The sequence below is a fragment of the Rhinatrema bivittatum genome, chromosome 2 (genome assembly GCF_901001135.1).
Source record: "Rhinatrema bivittatum chromosome 2, aRhiBiv1.1, whole genome shotgun sequence".
Lineage (NCBI taxonomy): Eukaryota > Metazoa > Chordata > Amphibia > Gymnophiona > Rhinatrematidae > Rhinatrema > Rhinatrema bivittatum.
The window spans coordinates 427218980-427246488 of record NC_042616.1 but is presented as its reverse complement, the minus strand read 5'-3'; the positions used below and the strand labels follow the sequence as shown (position 1 = coordinate 427246488).

At 46.4% G+C, this 27509-nt stretch overlaps 1 protein-coding gene across 1 annotated transcript in view; it reads right to left on the bottom strand.

Moving 5' to 3' along the window:
* The window catches only part of SREBF2 (sterol regulatory element binding transcription factor 2), a 141851-nt gene that overhangs the window by 84705 nt on the left and 29637 nt on the right, over nt 1-27509 (bottom strand). Inside the window, exons 3-6 of the mRNA XM_029590272.1 lie at nt 16667-16875; nt 9842-9988; nt 5044-5265; nt 4537-4651 (exon numbers count right to left, since the gene is read on the bottom strand). Of these exons, the coding sequence (XP_029446132.1) occupies nt 4537-4651; nt 5044-5265; nt 9842-9988; nt 16667-16875 (693 nt within the window). The remainder of the gene's footprint in view (nt 1-4536; nt 4652-5043; nt 5266-9841; nt 9989-16666; nt 16876-27509) is intronic.

Here is a 27509-nt window from a genome sequence, read left to right as displayed (position 1 = left end):
ACTCTGTATTCCATGCCAAGAACAGAACAAGCTGGTGACTCTCCTTCCTCACATATTGGGTAGGTTCTGGACTGATCTGTGGTACTACAGGAATGAAAATTAGCAGGTAAGAACCAAATTTTCCTTTCCCTTTACATATCCAGATCAGTCCAGGCTCCTGGGATGTACCTAAGCTCCCTATCAGGGTGGGATCTGAAAAGTTTCGCTCGCAGAAAATTCAAAGGTGTTGGAAGCTGGATCCCCAACATCCTGGTGAAAGTGTGCAGCGACTTCCAAATCGCTGCCCTGCAAATCTCCTGTGGAGAAACCTGCTGAGCCTCAGCCCACGAGGCTGCCTGAGATTGCGTTGAGTGGGCTCTTAAACCTTTAGACACCGTCGACCCTTAGCTATATAAGTTGAAACCACTAGTCTGTGGTAATTTTGGTCCATTACCTATAAAAAAAAATTGAAAAAAAGAAAAAAAGCAGCGCTGAAACTGGGAAGAGATGATGAATTTGAAAAGAGTAAAAGGTCTGAGGGACCCGCCCCTCCCCCGACGTCATCGCTCACGGAACTGATCCGTTAAAAGCGCCAAGCCAGCAGGCGCCACACGCCATGCACCGCACACCGAAGGGGCGCGACAAAGGGGCATTCCCCTTTGTGCACCCCTTCGTGCATCCCCTAGTTTTAAATATTCCCCTTGTTATCTTTTATCCCTTGTTAACAATTTCTTCTTTATAATTGTTTTACATTTCTGGCAAAGGTAATGTATGCTTTTTAGTATAATTTGTTGATTGTTCTATGTAACACTCACAGGCGAAGTTATGTTTTATTGTAAACCGGTGTGATTTGTATTTTATACAGGAATGTCGGTATATAAAAGTTAAAAATAAATAAAATAAATAAATAAAACCATGCCAGGCGCCCTCCTAAGGCTAGAACGGAAGAATGGACCATCCTCGCTTCATTGCAAGAACTTTGCTGCAACTGTCTCTCCCCTTGCGGTGTCTCAGGAAGGTCTCTGACCTCCTCAAAATGACTGTCCCCAGGACTGACCTCTGGGGGCATATTGCCTCCGAGGCCCTGAAGAACCCCTTGCCGGGTGAAACGTTCTATTATCTCGAAAACTGGACCGAGCCTGAAAGAATCTTCTGCCCTTAGGCTTATCTTCCAGCAACCTGTGCTTCATTATCTGCTCAAGGTACTCACCAATGTAGAGATTACTTACCTGATAATCTCCTTTTCCTTAGTGTATGCAGATGGACTCAGAACAAGTGGGTATAGTGTGCTCGTGCTAGCAGTTGGAGACGGATCTGACGTCAGCACGGGTACATATACCCCCACAGGAAGTGAAGCAACTTAGTAATCTTCCTTACAAAAGCTGTTATGGATATATGTGTACTGACCGATCAATTAATTAATGAAACAGGATTCCCCTGACCGATTGATAGTAGCTGGAGACCGCCAGCGTTCCCAACCAGGAGGCGTCGACACCTGGTAGAGTGGACGCTCTCGTGTAAGAAATGACATGCCTTACCTTGAATCGGTGAAACCCATGTATACTGGCAGCCGGGCGGGATGCTGAGTCCATCTGCATACACTAAGGTAAAGGAGATTATCAGGTAAGTAATCTCTACATTTCCTAGCGTGTAGCAGATGGACTCAGAACAAGTGGGATGTACAAAAGCTACTCCCGAACTGGGTGGGAGGCTGCCTGAGGACCGCGTAGGACTGCCCTCGCAAATGCTGTGTCCTCCCTGGCCTGGACGTCCAGACGGTAAAATCTGGAGAAGGTATGGAGGGAGGACCACGTCGCCGCCTTACATATCTCCGCGGGCGACAGCATCCTAGATTCTGCCCAAGAGGTCGCCTGCGCTCTGGTGGAATGAGCCTTGACCTGCAGAGGCGGTGACTTCCCGGACTCTACGTAGGCCGCTCCGATAACTTCTTTGATCCAGCGGGCGATTGTGGGCCGAGAGGCCGCCTCCCCTTGCTTCTTCCCGCTGTGAAGGACAAACAGATGGTCCGTCTTACGTATTGTTTCTGTCATTTCCAGGTATCTGGACAGCAATCTGCCGATGTAGAGATGGCGGTGCAAGCGCCCTTCTTCAGACTTCTGCAAACCTTCCGTGGTAGGCAAGGATATGGTTTGGTTGAGGTGAAACTGTGAGACTACTTTGGGTAAGAAGGAGGGAACCGTGCGAAAATGGATCGCCTCAGGAGTGATTCTGAGAAAGGGATCACGGCAGGACAGCGCTTGTAGCTCTGAGATGCGGCATGCTGAACACACAGCCACAAAGAACACCATCTTCAAAGTTAGAGAACGGAGAGACAGGCCCCGGAGGGGTCTGAAGGTGGATCCCGCGGCCTCTGGTATCTTCTTAGAAATTTAGAAAGTAGAAAGTAGTATTGGAAAACACGCTAAGCGAGCGTGCAGGCGCTCCAAACTGCTTTGGAGACGGAAATTACTAAGTTGCTTCACTTCCTGTGGGAGTATATGTACCCGTGCTGACGTCAGATCCGTCTCCAACTGCTAGCACGAGCACACTATACCCACTTGTTCTGAGTCCATCTGCTACACGCTAGGAAATAAGAGCTTTCCCTTAAAAGGAAGAGACCCTAGCTGAGTCTTGGACCCCACTCCTCGAGGAAGAGGGATAGTTGTCCTCCGATCCGGGGGGGGGGGGGGGGGGGGGGGGGGGGGGTTAGCATGGCATCATTGGGGGGATTTGGAGAAAACCCCTTGCGGAGCCCCCCTCCCTGGGTGGTCTGCGTCCACGAAAGGAACGGGGCCACGACTGTGTTCTGGTGGATAGAGCCCGGGGCACTGTCTGCCGGGGGCTGCGATAGCGGCGTTGAGCGTGGGACCGACTCCGGAAAGAAGTGAACGATCGATTAGGCCGCTGAAGGTCCTTGGGCAGACGATGGACCACATTTTCCCCCAAAGACTTAATGATCTGGTTGAGATCATCTCCGAAGAGAAACTTGCCCTTGAAAGGAAGAGATCCCAGGCTGGATTTGGAAGAGGAATCTGCCGACCAGTTGCGAAGCCAGAGGAGGCGCATTGCCGAGATCACGGAGACAATGGACCTTGCTAAGACCCGGAGCAGATCGTACAGAGCATCCGCTCCGTAGGCTATGACGCCCTCCAGGCGGTCCGCTTGGACTGCGTCCTCCGGCGGTAGTCCCTGGGAGGTGAGAAGTTGTTGGAGCCAACGGAGTCCAGCCCTCTGCGCGAAAGAACTACAAATGGCAGCGCGAACTCCCAGGGCACCACCAGCATCCACCGCCCTAACACTACAAAGGCTAGAACCTGTAAAAGGAAACAGGAGAAAAATAACAGAAAAGTCCGAACGAGCCACTTACCCCACCGAAGGAGGGAAGGGGGAAGGGAAGGTGCCCACACAGCACTGCTTGCAAGAGATGAGAAAACTCCCACGCAGAGCTTCTAACTTACTTAAAACTCTTTTTTTTTTTTTTTTTTAAACCAAACTTGATCCAACCTTGAGAACAGAAGCAGAAAAAAAAAATAGAACTATGGAGAAAAGTCCACGAAACAGGGGAAGCACACGGTTCCCCTACTCCTATCTGCTGGAGTCAGAAAGATACTGAGGATCTAGGGAGGGTGCACTGGTTGATATGTCAGCACCCTCCGAAGCTTTGTCTAACTCCATCTGCTGGACTGGGGACATAACCCACCGTCTGGACTGATCCTGGTACGTACAGGGAAAGCTCAAATTATATTAGTAACTTCAAGGAGAAGGACCTCCTCCCACTAACACTCAACTTAAGTCTTCCTCGCTCGCCCCTCCATCAATTCCTTCCTATCCTCTCATCCCCATGGCAACAATAGCTCTTGTCCTTCGATTGGTGAACAGATGACCCAAATGTTTAACACTGGTGCCATACTGACTAATTCCAGGGCGCCAGACTGGAAAGGAGAGAGAAGGCCTGAAGCCAAGGAATGCCCCCTCCCCATTTTCACAACTGGACTCTTTCTTTTGGGGGATCAGGAAGTAGAATCCCGGGGCCTAACACAATCTCTCAATCTCTTACCTTTCTTTGTCTCTACTCTGCACTACCAATGAACAGTGCACATGACTCAAGCTCTAGCTAGCCTCCCTTACAGTGTCATGTGTATGCACAATAAGTGTCACACAGCATACATGCAGGGAGCAGGGGACCTGTCCTGCACCAAAGTCCGACACAGAGGCAGAACTGAAGCACTGTGCCTCCTACTGGCTAAGCCAAGCAGCAGTGGAAGATGATGCTCTTAAGCTCAATATGACTGGGCTGCTACATCACAGCCTAGTGCATACAGTTGCAGAATGGGGCAACTTCATAGGAAACCTCCCTTGCACCAACCCAGATACATAAAAAAAAATTAACAATAAGCCTGCATCATGGGACAGTGAGGATGGTAGAGAATCCAAATTATTTATTCCAGAAAAAGAACCAAAAGAAGAGACCCATACTGAAAGGCCATAACTGAACACAAGTATACAAGAGACAGATAAAGGGAGGCAAGCAAGCCACTAGCCACTCCAGACACTTACTGTTTTTCTGGGTAGTCAGTTTTAGGGCCATATTTTCCTGCCTCAGTTTGTGGTTCACCTGCTGCAGATACTTAATGTAATCAATCGCCTTCCTCAGCACCCCAGACTTGTGCATCTGCAAACAAGAAAACCAAAGATGGCTCTGATTTACAGCGACCTAGTAAAGGGAACCCTTCAGAAAACATCTCATCCACTTCTCATCAGGGACTGAAATAACACTGACTGAAATATGCCTATGTTTTCCCTTTCATGCCCAGTTCTGCAGTGGCAGCTTGTGTCAGAGAGCAGGGCAGCTCTCACAGAGACACTTCCAAAGCTAGTGGTCACTTGGTCATCAGCTGCCCTTATCCTGGCTATTCTCAGCTCGCTTCTCGCCACTACGGTCAAGAGTGGGACTGCAACATTACCCCAGCTTCAGCTGAAAATTACCCTCATCTCTAGCTGGCCACTGCAGCATATAAACACTGAAAGCCCTGGATAGCACTTTACTGAGCGAGTCCCCTTTACCTTGGAATCTGTTCCCATGACCAAGTCTTTCAGTTCTAGGATCTTGTCATTGATGGATGACCGGTACCGCTTCTCAATAATGTTATGAGTCGTTCTTCTCTCGCCTTCCTTTGGGACTTCTAATTGTTTCAGATTTCCAGGAACCTGTTTGATGGGCATTTTCTCCTGCCCCATCATTACTGGCATGGTGGTCAAAATGGTACCACTGCTGCCAACCAATGTCTGAAAGATACAAAAGAAAGAAAAATCAAAACAGAGAACCAGGGTAATCCAGTCACCTTACTTAGGACACGGCTAGTGGGCCTGACAACTGACCATTGGGTATAAGCATGCGGTTATCAGCTCTGAATTTTAGAAACCTGTATAATGAGGACTGACTCACCTCATGATTATTTAGATGAATCCAGTACAGCTCAGTAGGGACTGAAAGCCACTGCACTCTTCATCACTAGTCGTCCTTCACCCTAACCCGGTCTGGCATTTATACTCATGAACAATGGACTCAGACACTTCCAGGTTAAAGCACCTTTTAAGCTTCAACCCGTACGCTATATGGTAACATTGTATATTTATCTCCTGCCTTATCTTCTTTCCAGCTTGTTGCAAGCTTCCAAGTTCTCTTTCCCTGTTGATTGTAACTGACTTATTCCTACCTATTGTTTAGCTTTCGTTCACTTGAATTGTTACTCCAGTTATACCCTTGTTAAATGTAAACCGATCCGATATGGTTATTTACTATGAAGGTCGGTATAAAAAACTGTTAAATAAATAAATAAAATAAATATGATCTGATGGTCTTAGCCCTGTTCCCACTGTACAGTTGTCAATTAGCAAGAACAGAGTATCTCACTGGCAAGGCTAAGGAATGAACAAATTCTCTCCCATCCCATAAACTAAATGCAAAATGAGCCACAGGACAGCAATTTGCTATTTAAAACACAGCCCAAAGGCGCCGTGTGCCTTGCGCCGCGCTCCAAAGGGGCGCGACCAAAGGGGTCTGCCCCTTGTGCGCCCCTTTGTGCTCCCTTGTCTGCACTCTCTACTCTGCCGTCTCCACCAAGCCAACACCGCCTGCTGAACACTGGACTACTAAAGCCTACAACAACACCGTTTCCACCATTCACGCTGACTGCATATCCTCCTGCTACCTGCTCAGCACCACTGTATGTATTTTATTCATTGTCTTATCCTGCACATGAACCTAGCATCCATTATACAACTTAATTCTCCATAATATTTGCAACACACTACCCTTTCCCTCTTCCCTTTCCTTGCACCTTGCTCTAATACCTGCATCTCCCAAAACCCTCAGCACCCCCCTTCCCTGCTGCTCCACACCCCCTCTGCTGTTAAACCCTACATACATCCTATCTCTTCCCTCTGCCACCCACCCCCACCTACCCTACAATGACTAGCTACACAAGCTTCCCAATCTCGTGCATCCACTACCCATTACCGCAGACCACCCCGCCCCTTCCTCCACCCCCAGCATGCTCCCACTCATCACAAGTCCCTTCTCACCATCCTCATCTCTCCGTTTACACAACTCATTGGACTCGCAACCCTCTTCATAATCTTCTTTAATGCACAATCACTATCCAAAAAAACCACCATCCTTGATGACCTTCTAACTGATTGCAAGCCAGACATATGTGCCATCACAGAGACCTGGCTCAAGGCCTCCGACATTGCCCTTCTCAATCAGCTCCCTACCCACACCTACGACCTCTTCAACACCCCCAGACCCAAAAATCGAGGCGGAGGCCTCCTCCTAGCAGTTAAGAAACATTTAAACCTCAAGCCTATCAAGATTGAACCCCCCCACCCCAGACTAGAGATAGGGATCTATAAATCACTAGAATTACAAGTCTGCCTTGTCTATGCCCCCCCCCCAGCCTACTAGAACTTAACCCTTCCCCCCTTATCGAACTCATCAACGACAACATCAATATTGACATCCCAGCTATTATTTAGGAGACTTTAACCTCCACGTCGATGCCTCCCCCTCTCCTCCTCTTGCGAGGCCTTCCTCAACTCACTTGACGCCATTGGTTACAAACAAATCATCACTTCCCCCACCCACAAAGCAGGTCACACCCTCGACCTGCTATTCATTAACTCCTTAATCCACTCCTCCAACACCCCATCATGCACCCCTGTTCCATGGTCAGATCACACCCTAATCAAAACCTTCCTCTCCATCAAGCCACCCTTATCACACCCTCCAGCCACCACCAACAAAGTCTTCAGAAAATCCTGCCCCAGTGAGGACCTAAGCTCGGCCCTAACCTCAACTGCTCTAATCCTGAAGACGCCATAAACTCATGGAGCACCCTCACCCTCGATATTGAAAACAAATTATGCCCCATCATCACACGCGATGTTAACTCTTCCACCAAAAATCTAAAAACTTGGTACACAGCTGACCTAAAACGCTTGAAAAACAACCTCAGACAAAAGGAGAGAGCCTGGCGTAAAGATCCTTCGCCGCACAAGACATCCTCTTTTAAATCAGCATTGCATGACTACAGAACCTCCACCCTCAATGCCAAACGAGACTTCCATGCAAAGAAAATTCACGATTACATATACAACCCAAAAGCCCTCTTCTCCTATGTCACCAAACTCACAAAGCCAATCCCACCAATCATCCTGATAAAGAGGCAGGCAGTAAATGCGAAGAACTGGCACAATACTTCCATAACAAAATAGCAAACATCCTTCTCAGATTCACCCCAGACCCCCAACCCCCCTCCACAGGCTCACGCCCATCTCCTGCATCCCTCAATTCCCTTGACCTTACCTCCTCCCTTGAAATAACCTCAATCCTCAAAAAGATTAGACCAGCCACCCACCCCTCTGACACGGTCCCCACCAAAGCCCTCCTTGCAATTCTTGACACCATTGCCAAACCACTAGCCGACATTATAAATTGCTCCCTATCCTCAGGCATTGTCCCTGATTGCCTAAAACATGCTGCAGTCAAACCCCTCCTAAAAATACCATCCTTAGACCCGAAGGATCCAGCCAACTTTCGTCCCATTTCCAATCTCCCATTCATTTCGAAAATAATGGAAAAGATAGTCAACACTCAACTAACAGACTATCTGGAAGAAAACAAGATCTTGCATTCTTCCCAATTTGGCTTCCGCAAGCACCTCAATACAGAAACCCTCCTCCTCTCCCTCACCGATTTCCTTCTCAGAGGCATGGACCAAGGACACTGCTACATACTAGCCCTCCTAGACATCTCCGCCTTTGACACCATAAGCCACAAGCTCCTCCTCACCCGCCTCGCTAACATTGGCCTCCTGGCACTGTACTCCTATGGTTCACATCATATCTCTCTAACAGAAAATTCTCAGTTAAAATAGGCAACTCTGAGTCTGCCCACAACGCTCTTTCCCAGGGAGTCCCCAGGGCTCCTCCCTCTCATCCACCCTCTTTAACATATACATCACCCCCTATGCCAATTTCTATCTGACCTCTGCCTCAAATTCTTCCTCTATGCAGATGATGTGCAAATAATCATTCCAATCCAGGATACCCTGACAAATGCATTGGATCTCTGGAAAAATTGTCTAGATTCCATCAATTCCCTCCTCTCTGACCTCCACCTAGCCCTAAACACTTCCAAAATGGAACTACTCCTCATCTCACAACACTCACCCCCCAAACCTACCATTTCAAATGATCCCTCCTATGACATCTTCACTAAGCAGAACTGTGCACGCAACCTCGGGGTCCAGATTGACCAACAATTGAATCTAAAAAATCATATCAATCTAGCCCTCAAGGAAGGTTTTTTCAAACTCAACATCATGAAAAAACTTAAACCCTTACTTCATGCCAGTGACTTTCGCTCCGTCATTCAGGCCACCCTATCAGCAAAAATGGACTACTGCAACTCCCTTTACCTAGGCCTCCCCTACTCCTCAATAAAACCCCTCCAAAATGCTGCAAAATGCAGTAGCGAGAACAATTTCTAACGCCCGTAGATATGACCATGGCACACCCCTCCTCCAAAACTTGCACTGGCTCCCTATCCCCTCTTGCATCTTATTTAAAACCCTAACATTGACCCACAAAGCTATACACACACACACACACACAATTCAAACTGGCTCGTTGAGCCTTTCTGCCCCAAACGATCTAACAAATCCACCAGAGCATCCAACAATGGGACCCTCCATGTGCCTTCTCTAAAAGAGGCTCACCTAACCTCCACAGGGGACCGAGCCCTTTCGATTGCTGGTCCGACGCACTGGAATTCGCTACCCCCCAACCTCCGGCTAGAGACTTGCCCCTCCAAATTCAGAGCCAAATTAAAAACTTGGCTATTCAAACAAGCCTATCAGCAATAATTCCCCCCCCCCACCCCCCTTCTCAGCTAACACACCCTCAACCCACTGTACAAAGTTCTTAGGCATATATGTTATACAAATTGTTAAATTTCCATCGGCTCTCAGCTTGTTCCCATGAGTAGCTGCACTCATGTACTTTTTCTCACCTTTAATCTTGTAGTTCCTATCATTCCCCACCCCTTACCCTGTTCTATGTATTTTCCATTCTATACATTGTTGATGTAAACAGATATGATGTCCCCACTAATATCGGTATAAAATGTTATTAAATAAATAAATAAATAAATTTGCTAGTTCTTCATGCAGTCCCTTCTTAGACAGCGGGGTGTGGATAAACACTAGTGCACCCTTACCCTTCTTGAACTATTAGCGAAGCACCAAGAACACAACACTTATAAAAGCAAAAGGGAAAAACATCAGAGGAAGGTACATACAGGGACTTGCAGAGCTGTGGTCTGAATCGGGGTGGTCAGGGTTGTGATTCCTGGATTCTGTACCGCTGCCATCACTGGGCTGCCATCAGCCTTCAGCGTTGTTAGAACTAGGGAGTCTGTTTTTATTATCTGAGGCTGTACAAGCACCTAGAGAAGTTAGGAAACATTTCGGGGATATTAAAAGACAGATACAGACAACAACAACAAAAATCCCAACCCCTGTGCCTTTATTTACTTATTAGAGCTTAAATAAATATCAATCACAAGAAAATGTATTCCAAACCAGAATTTACAATCTCTGAATGTCTGACCATTCAGAACTTAAAAAAAAAAAAAAAAAGAATTGGCCATTACAAGCCCAATGAGGCATCAAATCTACACTTTAAGAACCAAGGATATAAACAGGATGCAGTTAGTCCAGAGGGGGCCTACTAAAATGGTCAATGGTCTTTGTTCTAAAGCATATGGGAATAGACAAAGATCTAAACATGTATACCCTAGAGGAAAGGTGAGATATAAGAGAGACATTCAAATATCTCAAAGGTTTCCATGCAAAGGAAGTGAGCCTTTTTCATTGGAAAAGAGGCTCTCGAACAAGGGGACACAAGATAAGGTTGAAAAGGAGTAGACTCAAGAGTAATCTTAGGAAATATTTCTTTACAGAGAGGGTGATGTATGTGTGACTCAGCCTCCCAGTGGAAGTGGTGGAGAAATACATAGGAGAAATACAGGGAATCTCTAGGGAAGTAATAAGAAGTATAGGAAAATTGGATCTTATCTGCTAATTGTCATTCCTGTAATACCACAGATCAGTCCAGACCAGTGGGTTATGCACTCCTACCAGCAGATGGAGGCAGAGAACAAAACTTTGAGGTACTGCTATTTACCAAGTGTGCCACCTGCAGCTCCTTAGTATTGATTAATCCCCAAGCCAAGATACAGTAGAAAACTTTTAAACCCAACAAGGGCGAACAAAAAACCCCAAGGGTTGGATTCCCCAGAACCTGGATAACCCAGCTCCAGACCTCAACTCATAATAACATGCAACATGAAAAGAGAATATCCCTTATAGACTTCTTATATTCAGCGGATAACTAACAGGCAATCAGTCTTTTACCAGGGCGGGTCTCTGGACTGATCTGTGGTACTAAGGGAATGAAAATTAGCAGGTAAGACCCAATTTTCCTTTCCTGGACATACCCAGATCAGTCCAGACCAGTGGGATGTACCAAAGCCACACTACACCGGGCGGGAACCCGAAAGACCCGCTTTTAGAACGCTTTCCCCAAAAACAGCGTCCTCCAGTGCCCGTACATCCAAACGGTAATGTCTTCTAAAGATATGCCTAGAGGATCAGACTATGGCCCTACATATTTCTTCAGAAGATACCAACTGACACTCCGCCCAGGAAGCTGCCTGCGCTCTAGTAGAATGCGCTTTCAAACCAGCTGGAATGGGGTGACCCTTGCCAAACAAATGGTCTCTTTCAACCAGCAGGCCAAAGTAGCCTTGGACGCCTTCCCTCCTTTCTTTGGTCCCCCAAACAATACAAAAAGGTGGTCTGACTTCCGAAAGGAATTAGTGACTTTCAAATAACATAGCAGGACCCGGCGAATGTCCAACAGGTGAAGGTCTCTACCCAACGAAGAATCTCGAGACCAATCCGGAAAACCGGACAACTCCACGGATTGATTCACATGAAAGGCAGACACCACTTTCGGAAAAAAGAAAGGCACCATACGCAAAGACACCTTATCAGTAGAAATGCGTAGTAAAGGATCCCGACAGGAAAGAGCTGCAGTACTGAAATCCATCTGGCAGAGGAAATGGCCATCAGAAAAACCATCTTCAAAGTAAGGTCTTTTAGGGAGGCCTGTCCCAATGGTTCAACAGGCGGATCACAAAGTGCCCGCAAAGCCAGGTTAAGATTCCAGTCTGGACACAACTTACGAACTGGAGGACGTAGATGCTTTACCCCTTTCAGGAAGTGGATAACATCTGGATGGCTGGCCATGGGCTTGCAGAGTACCAGTCCTGGAGACATCCCAGGGCTGAAACCTGGACCCGGAGGGAATTATAAGCCAAGCCTTTTGACAAGCCCTGCTGCAGAAAGGCCAAAATGTGAAGAATGATCACCGAAAGTGGCACTATGCCTTGCTGATCACACCAGGATTCAAACACGTTCCACACCCTGACATATGGCATTGAAGTAGAAGGACATCTAGCCTGAAGGAGGGTGGAAATCATTGGTTCCGAGTAACACTTCATGCATAATTGCCGCCTTTCAAAAGCCAAGCCACGAGAGAGAAGTGATCCTCCCAAACTGAAAAGATAGGTCCTTGACGTAAGAGATCTGGAAGATGGGCCTGGTATAACAGACCATCCAATACCAACTGAATGATATCTGCAAACAAAGGACTCTGTGGCCACTCTGGAGCCACCAGGACCACTGAACCCGGATGTTCCTCTATACGCCGAAGAACCCGACCGATGAGTGGCCAAGAGGGAAAGGCATACAGGAGAATCCCGGTCAGCCACTTGCACACTAGGGAGTCCAGTCTTACTGACCTGACCACCTTCTTGCAACTGAAGAGCCTTATTGTCTTTGAGTTGGCTCGGATCGCCATGAGATCCAGCTGGGGGACCCTCCATCTGGCACAAATGTGATTCCAGGCCTCCCAGGATAGCTCCCACTCCCCGGGATCTAGATGTTGACTGAGGAAGTCCGCCTGACATTGTCTACACCCGCCATGTGAGGCTGCGATTCCATCCAGATGACACTCGGCCTTAGCAAATAGAAGATGAGCCTCCTGAGCTACGGCCGGGCTCTTGGTTCCTTCCCTGCTGGTTGAGGTAAGCCACAGTGACTGGCGTTGTCCAAGAAGATGCGAGCCATTTTCCCATGTCCTGAGGCTGAAATGCGACAAATGCCCTGCGGACTGCTCTTGTCTTGAGGTGATTGATGGACCAGGACCATTCCGCCAATGACTAGGCACCCTGGGCAGCATGATCCAGGAACACTGCCACCCTCCCCCCAACCCTGGATAAATGTGCCCGTCGACATGACCACCCAATCCGGGACTTCGAGGGGCATGCCCTTCTGTAAGTTGGTCTCAGATAACCACTACTCCAGGCTGGCAATGGCAGCTGGTACTGTTCCGACACTGGGTTCCATTGGGAACGGCTGCATGTGAGTGAAGGCCCATGGCACCAACTCCAACGTCGACGACATGGAGCCCAGAATCTGCAGATAGTCCCAAACTATGGGGATCTGAACATGTAGGAGGTGAAGCACTTGCTGCTGTAATTTGCGCATCCTGTTCATTTTGAGGAACACCTTGCCCATCTAAGTGTCGAAGCAAGTGCCCTGATACTCCAGGGACTGCGATGGGTTTAGCTGATTTTTCGCTCAATTGATCACCCAGCCTAGTGGCTAGAGGAACTGCATCACCCAGTGGACCTAACACAAGCAGTCGTCCTCTGACTTTGCTTGAATCAGCCAATCGTCGAGGTACGGGTGAACTAACATTCCCTCCTTCTGGAGGGCCTCCGCCACCACCATCACCTTGGTAAAGATGCATGGAGCCATAGCCAAGCTGAAGGGAAGAGCCCGGAACTGAAAATGTTGACCCAGAATCTGGAAGCACAAGAACTTCTGATGATTGATCCGGATCGGAATGTGGAGGTAGGCCTCAGTGAGATCCAAGGAGGCGAGGAATTCTCTTTTGCGGACGGCCGCGATGACCGTTCTTAGAGTCTCCATCTGAAAACGCAGCACCCTCAAGTTCAAGTTTACTTGTTGCAGGTACAATATGGGACGGAAGGTACCCTCTTTCTTTGGAACCACAAAGTAAATGGAGTACCTTCCTCGTCCCTGCTTGTCCAGCAGGACAGGGACAATTGCATCCAGTCCTAGCAACCTTTGCAGGGTATCTTCCACTGTGGCCTGCTTGTTGTGGGAAATGCAGCGCAATTCCAGGAAGGCATCCTTGAGAGGGTGAGAAAATTCTAAGGCTTAGCCATCCTTTATCACCTCCAGGACCCACTGATCTGAGGTGATTTTGACCCACTCCTTGTAAAAAAATGGGACAACCTGCCCTAGCTCCCTGGCTGGAGCCACCTCTTGCATACCTGCTGAAGCCCCGAAAGGACTGCTGTCGAGCTGTGGACTGTTTGGAACCAGAGGAGGGGGCACCCTCCCAGACCTGAATCTTGGAACCAGAGGAGGGGCACCCCTCCCAGACCTGAATCTCCAAGAATACGGAAACCGGGCACGCGGAGAAAAGGACTTGAAAGGCTTCATGTCTTCGGGCAGCTTGTTACCTTTGGTTCCCCCAGAGACGTCATAAGCTGGTCGAGATTTTCTCCAAACAGAAGCTTCCCTCAAAAGGGAAGGTTACATAACTGAGATTTAGAGGATGCGCCGCTGCCCAATTACAAAGCCACAGCAGCCGCCTAGCCGCTACCAATGAAACCATATTTCAGGCTGCGATGCACACCAGATCGTACAAAGCATCTGCTACATAAGCGACCCCCACCTCCAGGCGGGCTGCTTGGGAAGGGGTCATGACCCCGGAGGAAGCCAGATCCTGAGGTTTTTGAATCCAACACAAACAGGCACACTCCATCATACTCGCACAGACCGCCGCTCGAAGACTCAAAGATGAAACCTCAAACAGGCGCTTAAGCTAAAGCTCCAACTTGCGTTCCTACACATCCCTCAGAGCGGCAGCCCTTGCCACCGGGATGGTAGTCTTCTTAGTGACCGCTGATACTGCTGTATCCACCTTAGATGTCTTAAGGCGTTCTAAATTTTCTTCGAGCACCAGAAACAGCTTTGCCATAGCCTGGCCGACCTTCAAGCCCGCCTCCGGAGAGTCCCATTCCCGACTAATAAGCTTCTGGATTTGCTTCGGGATAGGGAAGGCGCTAGGAGGGCCCCGGAGACCTCCAAGACCGGGTTAACACCCTCACTATCGGACTCCTCCTGGGTGAGCTTTAACCCCAACTCCTCCAACACCTGGGGGATAAGGAGCTGCAACTCCTCCTTTTTAAAACAAACAAACCACGCACGGATCGTCCCCTTCCAATCCGGTCTCCACCAGAAGCTGATCATCCCTGCCGGTATCCAAATCCGGTGCCAGGGTCTTATCCAGGTCAGTGGCGGTGTCGCCCTGTGAAGAGGGAACCTCCTCCCCTCGCGGGTCCTCTGAGACGTCCAAATCTCCACAGGCCATGGGATGAACGCAAGTCCCAAGATTCTTCATGAAGCCCCAACCCCCATCCAGGGGTTTACGTTTTGCTGACTTCCTGGCCAAAAAGGCCTCATGCATCAGGAATATGAACTCTGGCAAGAAACCACAGGGGCCTACCTCCTCGCCACCGGAATCAGACTCTGTGTCCCGTGTGTCTCCCTGAACAGGCTCCTGGACCGAGGGAGAAAGCGGAAGAGGATTGTCCTGGGACTCCTTCCTGGAAGTCGCATTGGAGGCAGCAGGAGCTCTGCCCCTGGTACCAGCCCCCGAAGCTACCAAATGCGTGGCCTTCTTGAGCTTAAGACCCTTACCAGAAGAGCCCTCTCCCCCTGAAGCACAGGAAGAGGGAATCCAAATATGCAAACCAAATTCCACAGGCCTTGCAGGCCTCCACAAGTGGCTTGACTGCCATTAAAATGATTGCAGCGAGATTCCAAGTGACCCCTGGGCTGGGAAACAGCGCTGGCGTGGAAAAAATAGCCACTACACCAAAATGATGCACGCATACCAAAAATAACTTGGGTCAACTAAGCAGATGTGCGGGAGAGCAGCCGGCAGCAGGGAAATGGCCCCCGCACTAAAATTAGCTCGGCACCACTGAGTGAACACAGGCAGGAAAACACCTCACCCCGCCGGGGAAGGGAAATCCCACGGCCCTGTACAAACACAGCCCACTTCCCCCCTCCAGGAACACCCCAGTACCTGTCGGGCTCAGCGCTGCTGAGCAGACCAAATCACCCGGCAGTGCCGCTGCGCTCAGAAAAATAAAAGGGATAGCCTCTCTTTTTTTTTTTTTTCTAATAAACTTAATGAAAATCAAAAATAGGAAAACAAAAATTCTCCAACGGGGATACTTCCCTGAGCCAGTGGTCACCTGGAGGCAGCTTCAGAGCCTCCGAGGGAGCCATTCCCCTGGCTATCGGGGGTCCCGGGACGCTCGGGCTATCACTGCCAGGGGTAGCCAACTCCCCTTTTGCCTGGTTCCACCCAAAGAAGGAACCTGGCACCTCAGGGAGCAAATGCAACTCCAGATAACACAGCTAAGAGCTGCAGGTATGCACCACCACCATCTGCTGGAGATATAGAAATCCTGAGGAACTGCAGGTGGCACACTTGGTATATAGCAGTGCCTCAAAGTTTTGTTCTCTGCCTCCATCTGCTGGTGGGAGTGCATAACCCATTGGTCTGGACTGATCTGGGTATGTCCAGGAAAATGCTAAATTAATTGGATGGATGGACAGACTGGATGGGCCGCACAATCTTTTGCTGCTAGCATGTTTCTCTGTTTCTAACATCCTGACGCAAAAGTCTCTCTTGGGTGAGATCCAGATAGAGTAGAGAAACACCTATTAAGCAAAGCAATACTGTAACTAGCAATGCTCTGATAGGTATTTATCAGTAATGTCTGAATTTGACATGCAAGTAATGCAACCCATTCTCTGTGCTCAACTCCAGCCTGAATTGTAAGGTGCCTAGCCAAGATTCAAATTTTGAATAAGTAATTAACAGTAGCTAAAAGCACAAACATGAGCCACTCCTTCCTCACTAGTAATTTACTATAGATGCTTACCGGGACCTGGACTTGGGAAGCCATGGTCTGAACTGTTGCTGGCCCCAGTGTCTGGATCGTCCCTGCCGCAGTGGGCGCCAGTGTCTGGATGGCACCACTGGCAGTCTGGGTCAATAGGCGCTGTGTCTGGATACTCTGCACCTGCTGCTGAATTGTGACTGGCTGGACCTGGGATGAAGTCACAAGGTTTTGGACCTGGGGCTGAAGCACTATATATACACACACATTAAAAAAAAAAGTATTACATTTTGGCAACATGAAAAAAGAACACAAGAGTCCACAGGAAGAATTAGAAATCACATGAAAAATAAAAAAAAATAGGCTAATCTGCTTGTATTGGTCTGCAACAGTTTTTCCCAACCCTCTCCTGGAGGCACACCTAACCAGTCAGGTTTTCAGGAATACCATAATGAATACGCAGGAGACAGACATTGGAGACATACCCTGGGTCTCCAATGTCTGCAAATCTCTCATGCATATTCATTATGGTAATCCTGAAAACCTCACTGGTTAGGTGTGCCTCCAGGGAAAGGTTGGGAAATACTGGTCTATTTATTTTAAAATCTTATATTCTGCTATATTTCCAAAAAAAACTGTTCAATGCAGATTATATATGTACAATCATAAAACTTCAACATAATATACACTCAGCTTCTCACCATTATACACATTGACCAAATACAGATTAAAAAGAGACAACTTGCACGGTATTCACCTAACAGAAAATATTTAATACTCAAGTATTTAAAGCTTCAGTGAAAAATAGGGTTTGCAATCCCTTCCTAAAATTTTATCTTTTCTTCTTGTAGTTCAATAGACAAAGTATTCCATAGCAAGGGTGTTGCATAAGAAAATATGAGACCTTGTCACCTCACATTTATAAGCCTATGTAGCTGGTACACTGAGCAACTTCTTATTACAAGACCACAAAGTGCTTGGCAGCCCATACCACTGCAATCTCTGCGGCACTGAGCATTCATATTCCAAATAAAGCAATCTGCGAGTTAAAACAGAAGCTCTTACTGGAAGCCAATGCAACTCTTAATGCCTCAGTAATGTGATCACTTTTATGCAAAATATGTTTATTGACAACTTGAAATAACATCAATCAGAAATGCAAATATATACAGTTTCATTTTTCAACCCCATCACCCCTGCAACATAGAAAGAGAGAGAGCAGGCTTGATGTCCTACTCTGGTACACCAAGCCTAAGTGAATTACAACAAACATCACACCCCCCAGCCCCCCAACTCTATTCCCCCCCCCCCCCCAGAGATAAGGAAATACCTGATGGGTAGACAGCAAAAAGAAAAACAGATTTTGACCAACAGAGAGCTACAGGGTATTTCAAATGTAACTTCTCGTTCTACTAGTAAGATTGCATATGTATGGGTCCCAGATTGTAAGGAATTTCATCTTGATGGGAAAAGAGGAGCGAGCTGCTAAAGATTCCATCGTCGTCCTAGTATGAATGGCATTCCGCCACTGCCGAAAGGAAGGTGGGTGAGTCCCTCCAAACTACTAATATTGAGCATATACCTTGAATTATACATTTCCTTACCAAAGTTCTTTGGCCTTCTTTCCACACATATTTGGCCAAATCCAAATTAAATAAAATAAGTTCTGGGATCATATGGATAGAGATCTCAATTAAATGATTGATAAATTTAAGAATTTTATGCCAAAATTGAGATACAATTGCACAATGCCAAATAGCATGGAAGAGAGAGCCTTTCTCCAAACATTTAGAGCAAAGGTCCAAAGATACAATCTGCACTTTAAATGCAAGGATTTGAGAAAAGAACGTCTATTCAAAAATATGAACTGCATTTCCTGTAGATAAAACGGTTATCAGTAAACAGCTATTTCCCCATAACAAGAGAGACAGGGTTTGTAGGGTACCACAAAGCCTTCCTCTAGTCTCCACCTTTCCAGAATAATAGATACCCAATTATGCACCTCCAGGACCTGCCATTCTTTATAAAACATAGAAATGGAGACCTTTCGATTATCACAATGCAAAAAATCATCTAATTTGTTCACCGTATCCAAAACTAAATGTGTGATCATTTTTAAACAAAGCAAAACACGCGTGCAGCTGCATGCTGTACCAATTGCAGCACGACCTCTGGAAGCCCATTACATAGGCTGCTGCAGTGATCCAAATACCCCAACACTAGAGATTACAAAGCAGTACGAAATAAATCTGTTGATATCAAATCTCAGTAGCTTGAGCATTTTCAACTTTAAAAAAAAAAGCCAACTTTGCTACCAAACTCCAAGTTGAAATTACTACTTACCTGATAAGTTCCTCTTTGAATATAGTCAGACCAGTCTGGACAAGTGGATTATGATCTCCAACCAGCAGATGGAGACAGAACAGGCTGCTTATATTATTCCTCATATACCTCTGTGCTGCTACCAGCCTACCAGTATTCCTGTAACAAGCCAACTGATGCTGCTCTAAAGATCTCTAAGAAGAGACCAATTGCAACTCCATCCAGGAAGAAACCGGAACCCTCATGGAACAATCCCCAATCCAGTTTGATAATGGAGTATCAGACTCCACATAAACCTCTAAATACCTCTTCAAATCAGTGAGCCACTGTAAAACTAAATGGGTGCCCCACTTCTCCACATTCCACAATACAAAACAAAAATAGATCAGATCTCCCCCCCCCCCCAAAAAAAGCTAGAGGTCCTGAGATTTTGTAAAGGATGTCTCCTTACATCCAAAGTTTGAAAAAGCACACATTCTTCCAAAAGTGTCAACCTGCTAAACTAAAAGTGGGAACTTAACTGGTAAAAATGATTCCGAAACTGCTTTCGGTAGAAAAGAAGGAAAATTAAACTCTGGAACAAATTCCAGAGCTTAATTTTTTTCACTCAGTGCACAATAAAGCTCTGGAATTTGTTGCCAGAGGATGTGGTTAGTGCAGTTAGTGTAGCTGGGTTCAAAAAAGATTTGGATAAGTTCTTGGAGGAGAAGTCCATTAACTGCTATTAAGTTCACTTAGGGAATAGCCACTGCTATTAATTGCATCAGTAGCATGGGATCTTCTTAGTGTTTGGGTAATTGCCAGGTTCGGCCTCTGTTGGAAACAGGATGCTGGGCTTAATGGACCCTTGGTCTGACCCAGCATGGCAATTTCTTATGTTCTTAGTGAAACATTGGAACCTGTGATAGGAGTACCCTATGAGGCAGAAGCCCAGAAGATTGGCTTTCCAGGGAGTTGTATGGCAATGTGTGAGAGGACTGAAAATTGGTTTTGGAAACAGAATGACAATGCGTCCCAAACCCAGCAACAACTGGACTGCTCGCTGAAAAGTGGAAAACTCTCCTGAAAAGACTTTGTTCTAATCAACCAATCGTCCAAAGGAGGATACAGCAAAACCCTTCTTTGTGCAGTATTTCAGCCAATAGCACTATCACCTTGGAGAAGATGCTCGGTTCTGTCACTAGCTCAAAGGGACATGCCTCCAACTGAAAAAGGCGACCTAACACCGCAAATTTTAGCGATCTCCAGTGATCCTTCCAGACTGCAAAATGAAAATAAACACCTGTTAGATCCAAAGTGGTCCGACACTCGCCTTTGTGAACCACCGAGAGTACTAATCTTAAGGTTTCCATTCTGAAGTGGGCTTCCTTCAAGAAATCAGGGATCATATCAAGTCCAGGATGGGACAAAAGGACCCCACCACCCCCTTTAGGACCACCATGAAAATAAAGTAAATGAAGAAAGAAAAAAGTAGCATCCTTGCCCTTCCTGGAACGGGAAACACAGCCTTCAATTCAAGGAGCTACTGCAGAATAGCTCTACTACCTGTCTTCCTAGGGCGGAAAGACATAGGAAGCCATAAAAGCAGTGGAATTAGAACAGGCGAACTGTACAATTTAACCATTTCTTAACAACTCCTGAATCCATTCATCTGTTGTAATTTGGGTCTACTTCTGAAAAACACAAACAAAAAAAAAAAAAAAAAAAAACCAGACAGAACAGCCAACTAGCTCTGTAACCCAAGATAGGACCCCTAAGCACTCTTTAAGCTGCCTTCCCTCCCTTATCTCCTTTCATAGATGGAAAGGATATAAGGGTAGTAAGTAAATCAGTGTTACTATAATAGTGAGCTGTGTCTGAGTGACAAACTCAATGCACCGTATTGTATTTTTGCTTTGTCTTATGTTATTTTAATGATGGAATTTGTTTTATTGAATTATGTATGTTTGATTCTGTACATCACACCTAGGGCCTAGTGCATAGGTGATTAAGAAATTTTAACAAACAAAGGAAAATGATTTCCTGGCGGAACCTTAGTTCAATCCTCCATGCCTTTGCCAACTTGTCCAGCTCTTCCCCCAAGAGCTGACCCTGAAAGGGCTACCTAGTCAAATCCATCATAGAAATAGAGAGTGCTGATCAGAGGCGACTCCAGATAAAACACTGTACCGCTATCATGGATGCTACCCCTCTGGTCTAGAAGCACACCAGAGCGTATCCAACCCAGCTAGACACACAATCCCTAATTCTAAAGGTGGAAAATATTGCCCCAACTCATGTCTATTGCAGAATGCCCAACAAATTTCAGATCTTTCACAATAATGCCACATATCTTTTCTATTTTTTTTGTATGACATTAAGTGCCACCAAGATGTCCACCCCAGGAAAACGAAATTCTTCATTCTCCTGTAAATCTAAACAGATCCTTCACAAACTTAATGGAATCTAATGGGAACTAGGGAGGTTCCGCACCAGAGTGCTTGTTTAGGTCTGCTAGCAATGGCTGAAAATTAAAGATGCTAAGCCTTTCCCACAGAAAAGACCATAGAAGCAACATTCACCTCGTTCTGGTAATCTGCTGAAACCAGCCAGGTATGCAGCTGACCCAGAACTAGGGACTGCATGTTATGCGGTGGTATTCTGTACAGACAGGCACATCAGGGATTGCAATTATTGACCCTTTCAACAATTGGAACAGTCTTGACAAAGACATCTATAGTGCTGGAAATTCTTTTGCAGTCCTTCACAACACTGAAATAATGCAGGGACTGGGAGAGCACTAGGCCAGATCTCCTCTCCGGAAGAGACATCATGCTCATCCTCAGATGATCCTCTCCTCTCAGTGGGAACACTGAGAGGAGAGGATCACCTTGCTGGTGGCTGAAAGGAATCAGTAAGTTTTTGCTTGGGACATTGTCTTTCTTAATAGTATTGGGGCAAAGTTAACTATTTGGGAATATTATTTAGTGTGTGTGTTTGTGCTTTTAATAGTCAGTAAGACAGTGAATAAACAAGTTAGACTGTTTGTATTTTTAAATAGTCAGTCAATAAGGCAGCTAGAAAGCAGTAGGTAGTGTGCTTATTTTTAAAAGCCTGTTAGGCAGCTAGTAAGCAGAACTGAGTTTTTTTTTAATACAAAGTAGCCAGGAGCAGTGTATACCTAAGTAAAAAGGTTGAAAAGTTCAGTCCAGTTACTCACCTTTGAAAGGTGTTGAGGTAGTGTGACTTGGTTTCAATAGGTACTAACATTTCTTACTCAAGTGAGCAGTCTCTGGCTGACTAACTAAAGTTAGACTGTTTGGATTTCCCAACCCTCCCCCACCCACCCCTACCTCATCCTTTAATTTATAGGCAGGTGCCACTTTCATTAAAAAAAAACCAAAAAAAACCCCAACAACAACAACAACAAAAACTTTATTGAGAATTTGATCAGACCCCTGAAGGCCACTACCAGACATATAGTGAATTCACTAATACATCTGAAGGACGTTAGACACATTCCTACTCCCATAGCAACCTAAAACTTAACTAGGAACTGATTAAATTTGAGATGAAGGCAGCAGTCCAGCAGCAAGAGGGGGGCTTCCCAGTCTTTTGCATCGAGTGTCACATGTATGAATTTTTACCCACCGGTGAGAAGTTGTACATGTGCATGCGATGCAAAGAGCTCCTGGCTCTCAGAGAACAAATCCGATGTCTGGAGGTTAGAGTGGCAGACCTGGAGGAGCTGAGGCAGACAGAGAGGTATATAGCTGAGACCTTCAGGGACATAGTAGCCAAGTCCCAACTTCAGACTGGCAGCCCTGGTGTTGCCTTGGAGGAAGAAGGTCTCATGATTGGAGAGCATCAACCTGGTGTAGCAGGAAAGGATCCTGTAGCAAGGACCTGCTCTCCAGGTGATGCATTATCCTTTCGTACCGAGGATATCTCCCCAAGGCCTACTGCCCAGGAGGGAAGGGTTAGGTCAGCCATCATAGTTGGTGATTCAATTATTAGGAATGTAGACAGCTGGGTGGCTGGTGGGCGTGAGGATCGCCTGGTAACATGCCTACCTGGTGCGAAGGTGGCGGACCTCACGCGTCACCTAGATAGGATTTTAGACAGTGCTGGGGAGGAGCCGGCTGTCGTGGTACATGGGGGCACCAACAACATAGGAAAATGTGGGAGGGAGGTTCTGGAAGCCAAATTTAGACTCTTAGGTAGAAAACTTAAATCCAGAACCTCCAGGGTAGCATTCTCTGAAATGCTCCCTGTTCCACGTGCAGGTCACCAGAGGCAAGCTGTTACCTGCAAAAGAACTCCTGGGCGCCGGCGTTCCTTCCCGGGACTGACTTCCTGTTTGGCGTGGCTCCGCGCGAATCGGGACGCGGCCACGCCCCCTTATGACGTCAGACGCCGACAGGAGCATCGTCCTGCGCAGGAAAGCTTGGGGATTTAAAGAGAGCTCTCTCTCTTTCTTTCTCCGCTTCGGCCACAAGTAGTGCTTGGTTGCTGCTTGCTGCATTCTCGATTCCCTGCTGTTTGCCTAACCCGGACTGCCTTGTTGGATTCGTTGCCTGCTGCCTGCCCTGGACTGCCTTGTTGGATTTGTTGTCTGCTGCCTGCCCTGACCTGGACTGCTTGAGGAACTACTCTGCCTGCTGACTCCAGATTCCCGTCCTCCGTGTCTGGAGAGATAAGGTAAGCGGTCATCAGCCTAGGTTCCACATATTTCCATAACACAAGCAGAGCTCTGGAGTCTCAATGCATGGATGAGACGATGGTGTAAGGACGAGGGATTCAGTTTTGTAAGGAATTGGGAAACCTTTTGGGGAAGGTGGAGTCTCTTCCGAAGGGATGGGCTCCTCCTTAACCAGAGTGGAACCAAACTGCTGGCGCTAACCTTTAAAAAGGAGATTGTTCTAGTTTAAAAGCTGCTCTAAGGAGAAAGCAGACAGTCGCTCAGCATGGTTCGGAGAGAGGTATCTTCAAAGGATACTAATGATGCATTAGAATTAGGGCATCCCGACAGTGAGGTTCCAATAATTAGAAAAGTAGTCCAAGTGCCTGTAACTAAAAACTCACCTGAGCTAAAAAATTCTAACTTATCCCTATCAATTAAAAAAGCAGAATGAAAATACAAAACAAAAAACAAACTTTGAAATGTTTGTATGCTAATGCCAGAAGTCTAAGAAGATGGGAGAATTAGAATGTATAGCAGTGAATGATGACAGACTTAATTGGTATCTCAGAGACATGGTGGAAGGAGGACAACCAATGGGACAGTGCTATACCAGGGTACAAATTATATCGCAATGATAGAGAGGAGCACCCGGGAGGCGGTGTGGCGCTTTATGTCCGGGATGGCATAGAGTCCAACAGGATAAACATCCTGCATGAGACTAAATGCACAATTGAATCTTTATGGGTAGAAATCCCTTGTGTGTCGGGGAAGACTATAGTGATAGGAGTATACTACCGTCCACCTGTTCAAGATGGTGAGACTGACAGTGAAATGCTAAGAGAAATTAGGGAAGCTAACCAAATTGGTAGTGCGGTAATAAAGGGAGACTTCAATTACCCCAATATTGATTGGGTAAATGTAGCATCGGGACATGCTACAGAGATAAAGTTCCTGGATGGAATAAATGATAGCTTTATGGAGCAATTGGCTCAGGAACCAACAAGAGAGGGAGCAATTTTAGACCTAATCCTGAGTGGAGCACAGGATTTGGTGAGAGAGGTAACGGTGGTGGGGCCGCTTGGCAATAGTGATCATAATATGATCAAATTTGAATTAATGACTAGAAGGGGGACAGTAAGCAAATCCACAGCTCTCGTGCTAAACTTTGATAAAATGAGAAAAATAGTTAGAAAAAAACTGAAAGGAGCAGCTACAAAAGTAAAAAGTGTGAAAGAGGCGTGGTCATTGTTAAACGATACCATCCTAGAAGCACAATCCAGATGTATTCCACATATTAAGAAAGGTGGAAAGCAGGCAAAACGATTACCGGCATGGTTAAAAGGGGAGGTGAAAGAAGCTATTTTAGCCAAAAGATCTTCATTCAAAAATTGGAAGAAGGATCCAAAAGAAGAAAATAGGATAATGCATAAACATTGGCATGTTAAATGTAAGACATTGATAAGACAGGCTAAGAGAGAATTTGAAAAGAAGTTGGCCATAGAGGCAAAAACTCACAGTAAAAACCTTTTTAAATATATCTGAAGCAGAAAGCCTGTGAGAGAGTCAGTTGGACCGTTAGATGATCAAGGGGTTAAAGGGGCACTTAGAGAAGATAAGGCAATTGCGGAAAGATTAAATGATTTCTTTTCTCCTTACTGAAGAGGATTGTTGGGGAGGTACCCGTACTGGAGAAGGTTTTCATGGGTAATGATTCAGATGGACTGAACCAAATCACGGTGAACCTAGAAGATGTGGTAGACCTGATTGATAAACTGAAGAGAAGTAAATCACCTGGACCGGATGGTATACACCCCAGAGTTCTGAAGGAACTAAAAAATGAAATTTCAGACATATTAGTAAAAATTTGTAACCTATCATTAAAATCATCCATTGTACCTGAAGACTGGAAGATAGCTAATGTAACCCCCATATTTAAAAAGGGCTCCAGGGGAGATCCGGGAAATTACAGACCGGTTAGCCTGACTTCAGTGCCAGGAAAAATAGTGGAAAGCATTCTAAACATCAAAATCACAGAACATATAGAAAGACATGTTTAATGGAACAAATTCAGCATGGCTTTACCCAAGGCAAGTCTTGCCTCACAAATCTGCTTCACTTTTTTGAAGGAGTTAATAAACATGTGGATAAAGGTGAACCGGTAGATGTAGTGTACTTGGATTTTCAGAAGGCATTTGACAAAGTTCCTCATGAGAGGCTTCTTGGAAAAGTAAAAAGTCACGGGATAGGTGGTGATGTCCTTTCGTGAATTGCAAGCTGGCTAAAAGACAGGAAACAGAGAGTAGGATTAAATGGACAATTTTCTCAGTGGAAGGGAGTGGGCAGTGGAGTGCCTCAGGGATCTGCACTGGGACCCTTAGGCACATCTCCTACAAAAACACGGCCACGCAGAGACTCCGTTCCCGGAGGGGGGGTAGAGAGTGAAGATGGCAGCAAGGAGTCAAGGGAGCCGGCCAGTGCAGCTACGCATCCCCCGATAGCGGCGGCGGCAGATCTGCCTCTCTCAAGAGGCGATTTCCAAATGTGGTTTGGTGATCTAAAAGCGGACATGGGTTCACTGAAGGAAGAAATCAGATCCATGGTGTCGGATCTCCAGAGGGACCTTGAAGCACCTGCAGGCTGATAATTTGGCTTTACGTGAGTGGCTGGATGACCTGGAAAATAGGTCAAGAAGGGGCAATTTCAGATTCTGGGGTGTGCCTAAGGAAGCTGCGTATGCGGACTGCAGTGTCTTGATCAAGGATATTTGCAATCTTCTTCTCTTTAATAACAACCCACCAGAAGGTAGTGCTGAAATACTCTTGGACAGAGCACATAGAGGGTTAGCTAAGCCCCGTGGAAACCAGCCTAGGGACATAGTGGTGTGTTTCCACTCTTATCACATCAAAGAAAGAGTGATGGCACAAGCGCGTAAGACAAAGAACATTATGTGACAGGGGTATAACATTGACGTCTTTCATTTATACTGTCAGGAAGAGGCGAGACTTTAAGGACATTGTTACCACATTACGCCAAGGTGAACACCGCTACAAATGGCTCTTTCCATTAGGACTGTCTTTCACTATTCGGGGAGTATTATCCCGAGTTAAGACTGTGGATGAAGCATGGGCTATTTACTAGCTGTAGGCTTGGAAATGACACCACTTCAGTGACAGTGAGCTCGGAGCAGAAGGGGACGAATCAAAGATGGCAGAGAGTCACTTCTGGAGGAAAACGGCTGAGACGACAGTCTGGGGGATCCGCCTCATCTAAAGACACTAATGGTTGAAGCCGGACTTATGCAGAATTCACTACTTGTGTTTCCTAGTTTTTTCTGGCGGTTCAGGACAGTGGGGTAATCCCCTCATGTATTAATATGATTTACTACATTTTCATTAAGGGTATGAGTTGATTTCAGTGGGGACTTAATGTGCGTTCTGTTTTACGTAGTTATACTATAAGGGTCGGGTGGCAGGCACCTGGGTGCGATTGGTCATTCCTCAAGAAGGAGATGGGCGCTGGGGAACCAGGGAAGGGTGAGGGGGTTAGGCTGGTTTCTCTAAGAGTATCTAACAGGGAGCATGGGAGGACTAGGGACTGGTATCCTGGGAGGGGGAGTTCAATTCCTGGTTTAAGGTTTGGGGATGACTTTGATGGTTTTGCAGGGGAGAGAGATCTGAGATTTTTGCTTTAGGACAGGGCTTAAAGTTCTCTCATGGAATGTGAAGGGACTTAACACTTATCTCAAGAGGAAAAAATTAATGTCTGATGCCAATAGCATGCATGTGGATATTATCCACTGCCAGGAGACTCATGACAGAAAAAGACATGAACGCTTGTAATGTCCCAGCAATTTTCATGTCAATTCTTTGCAGCATCTAACAAGCTAAATAAATATTGCGG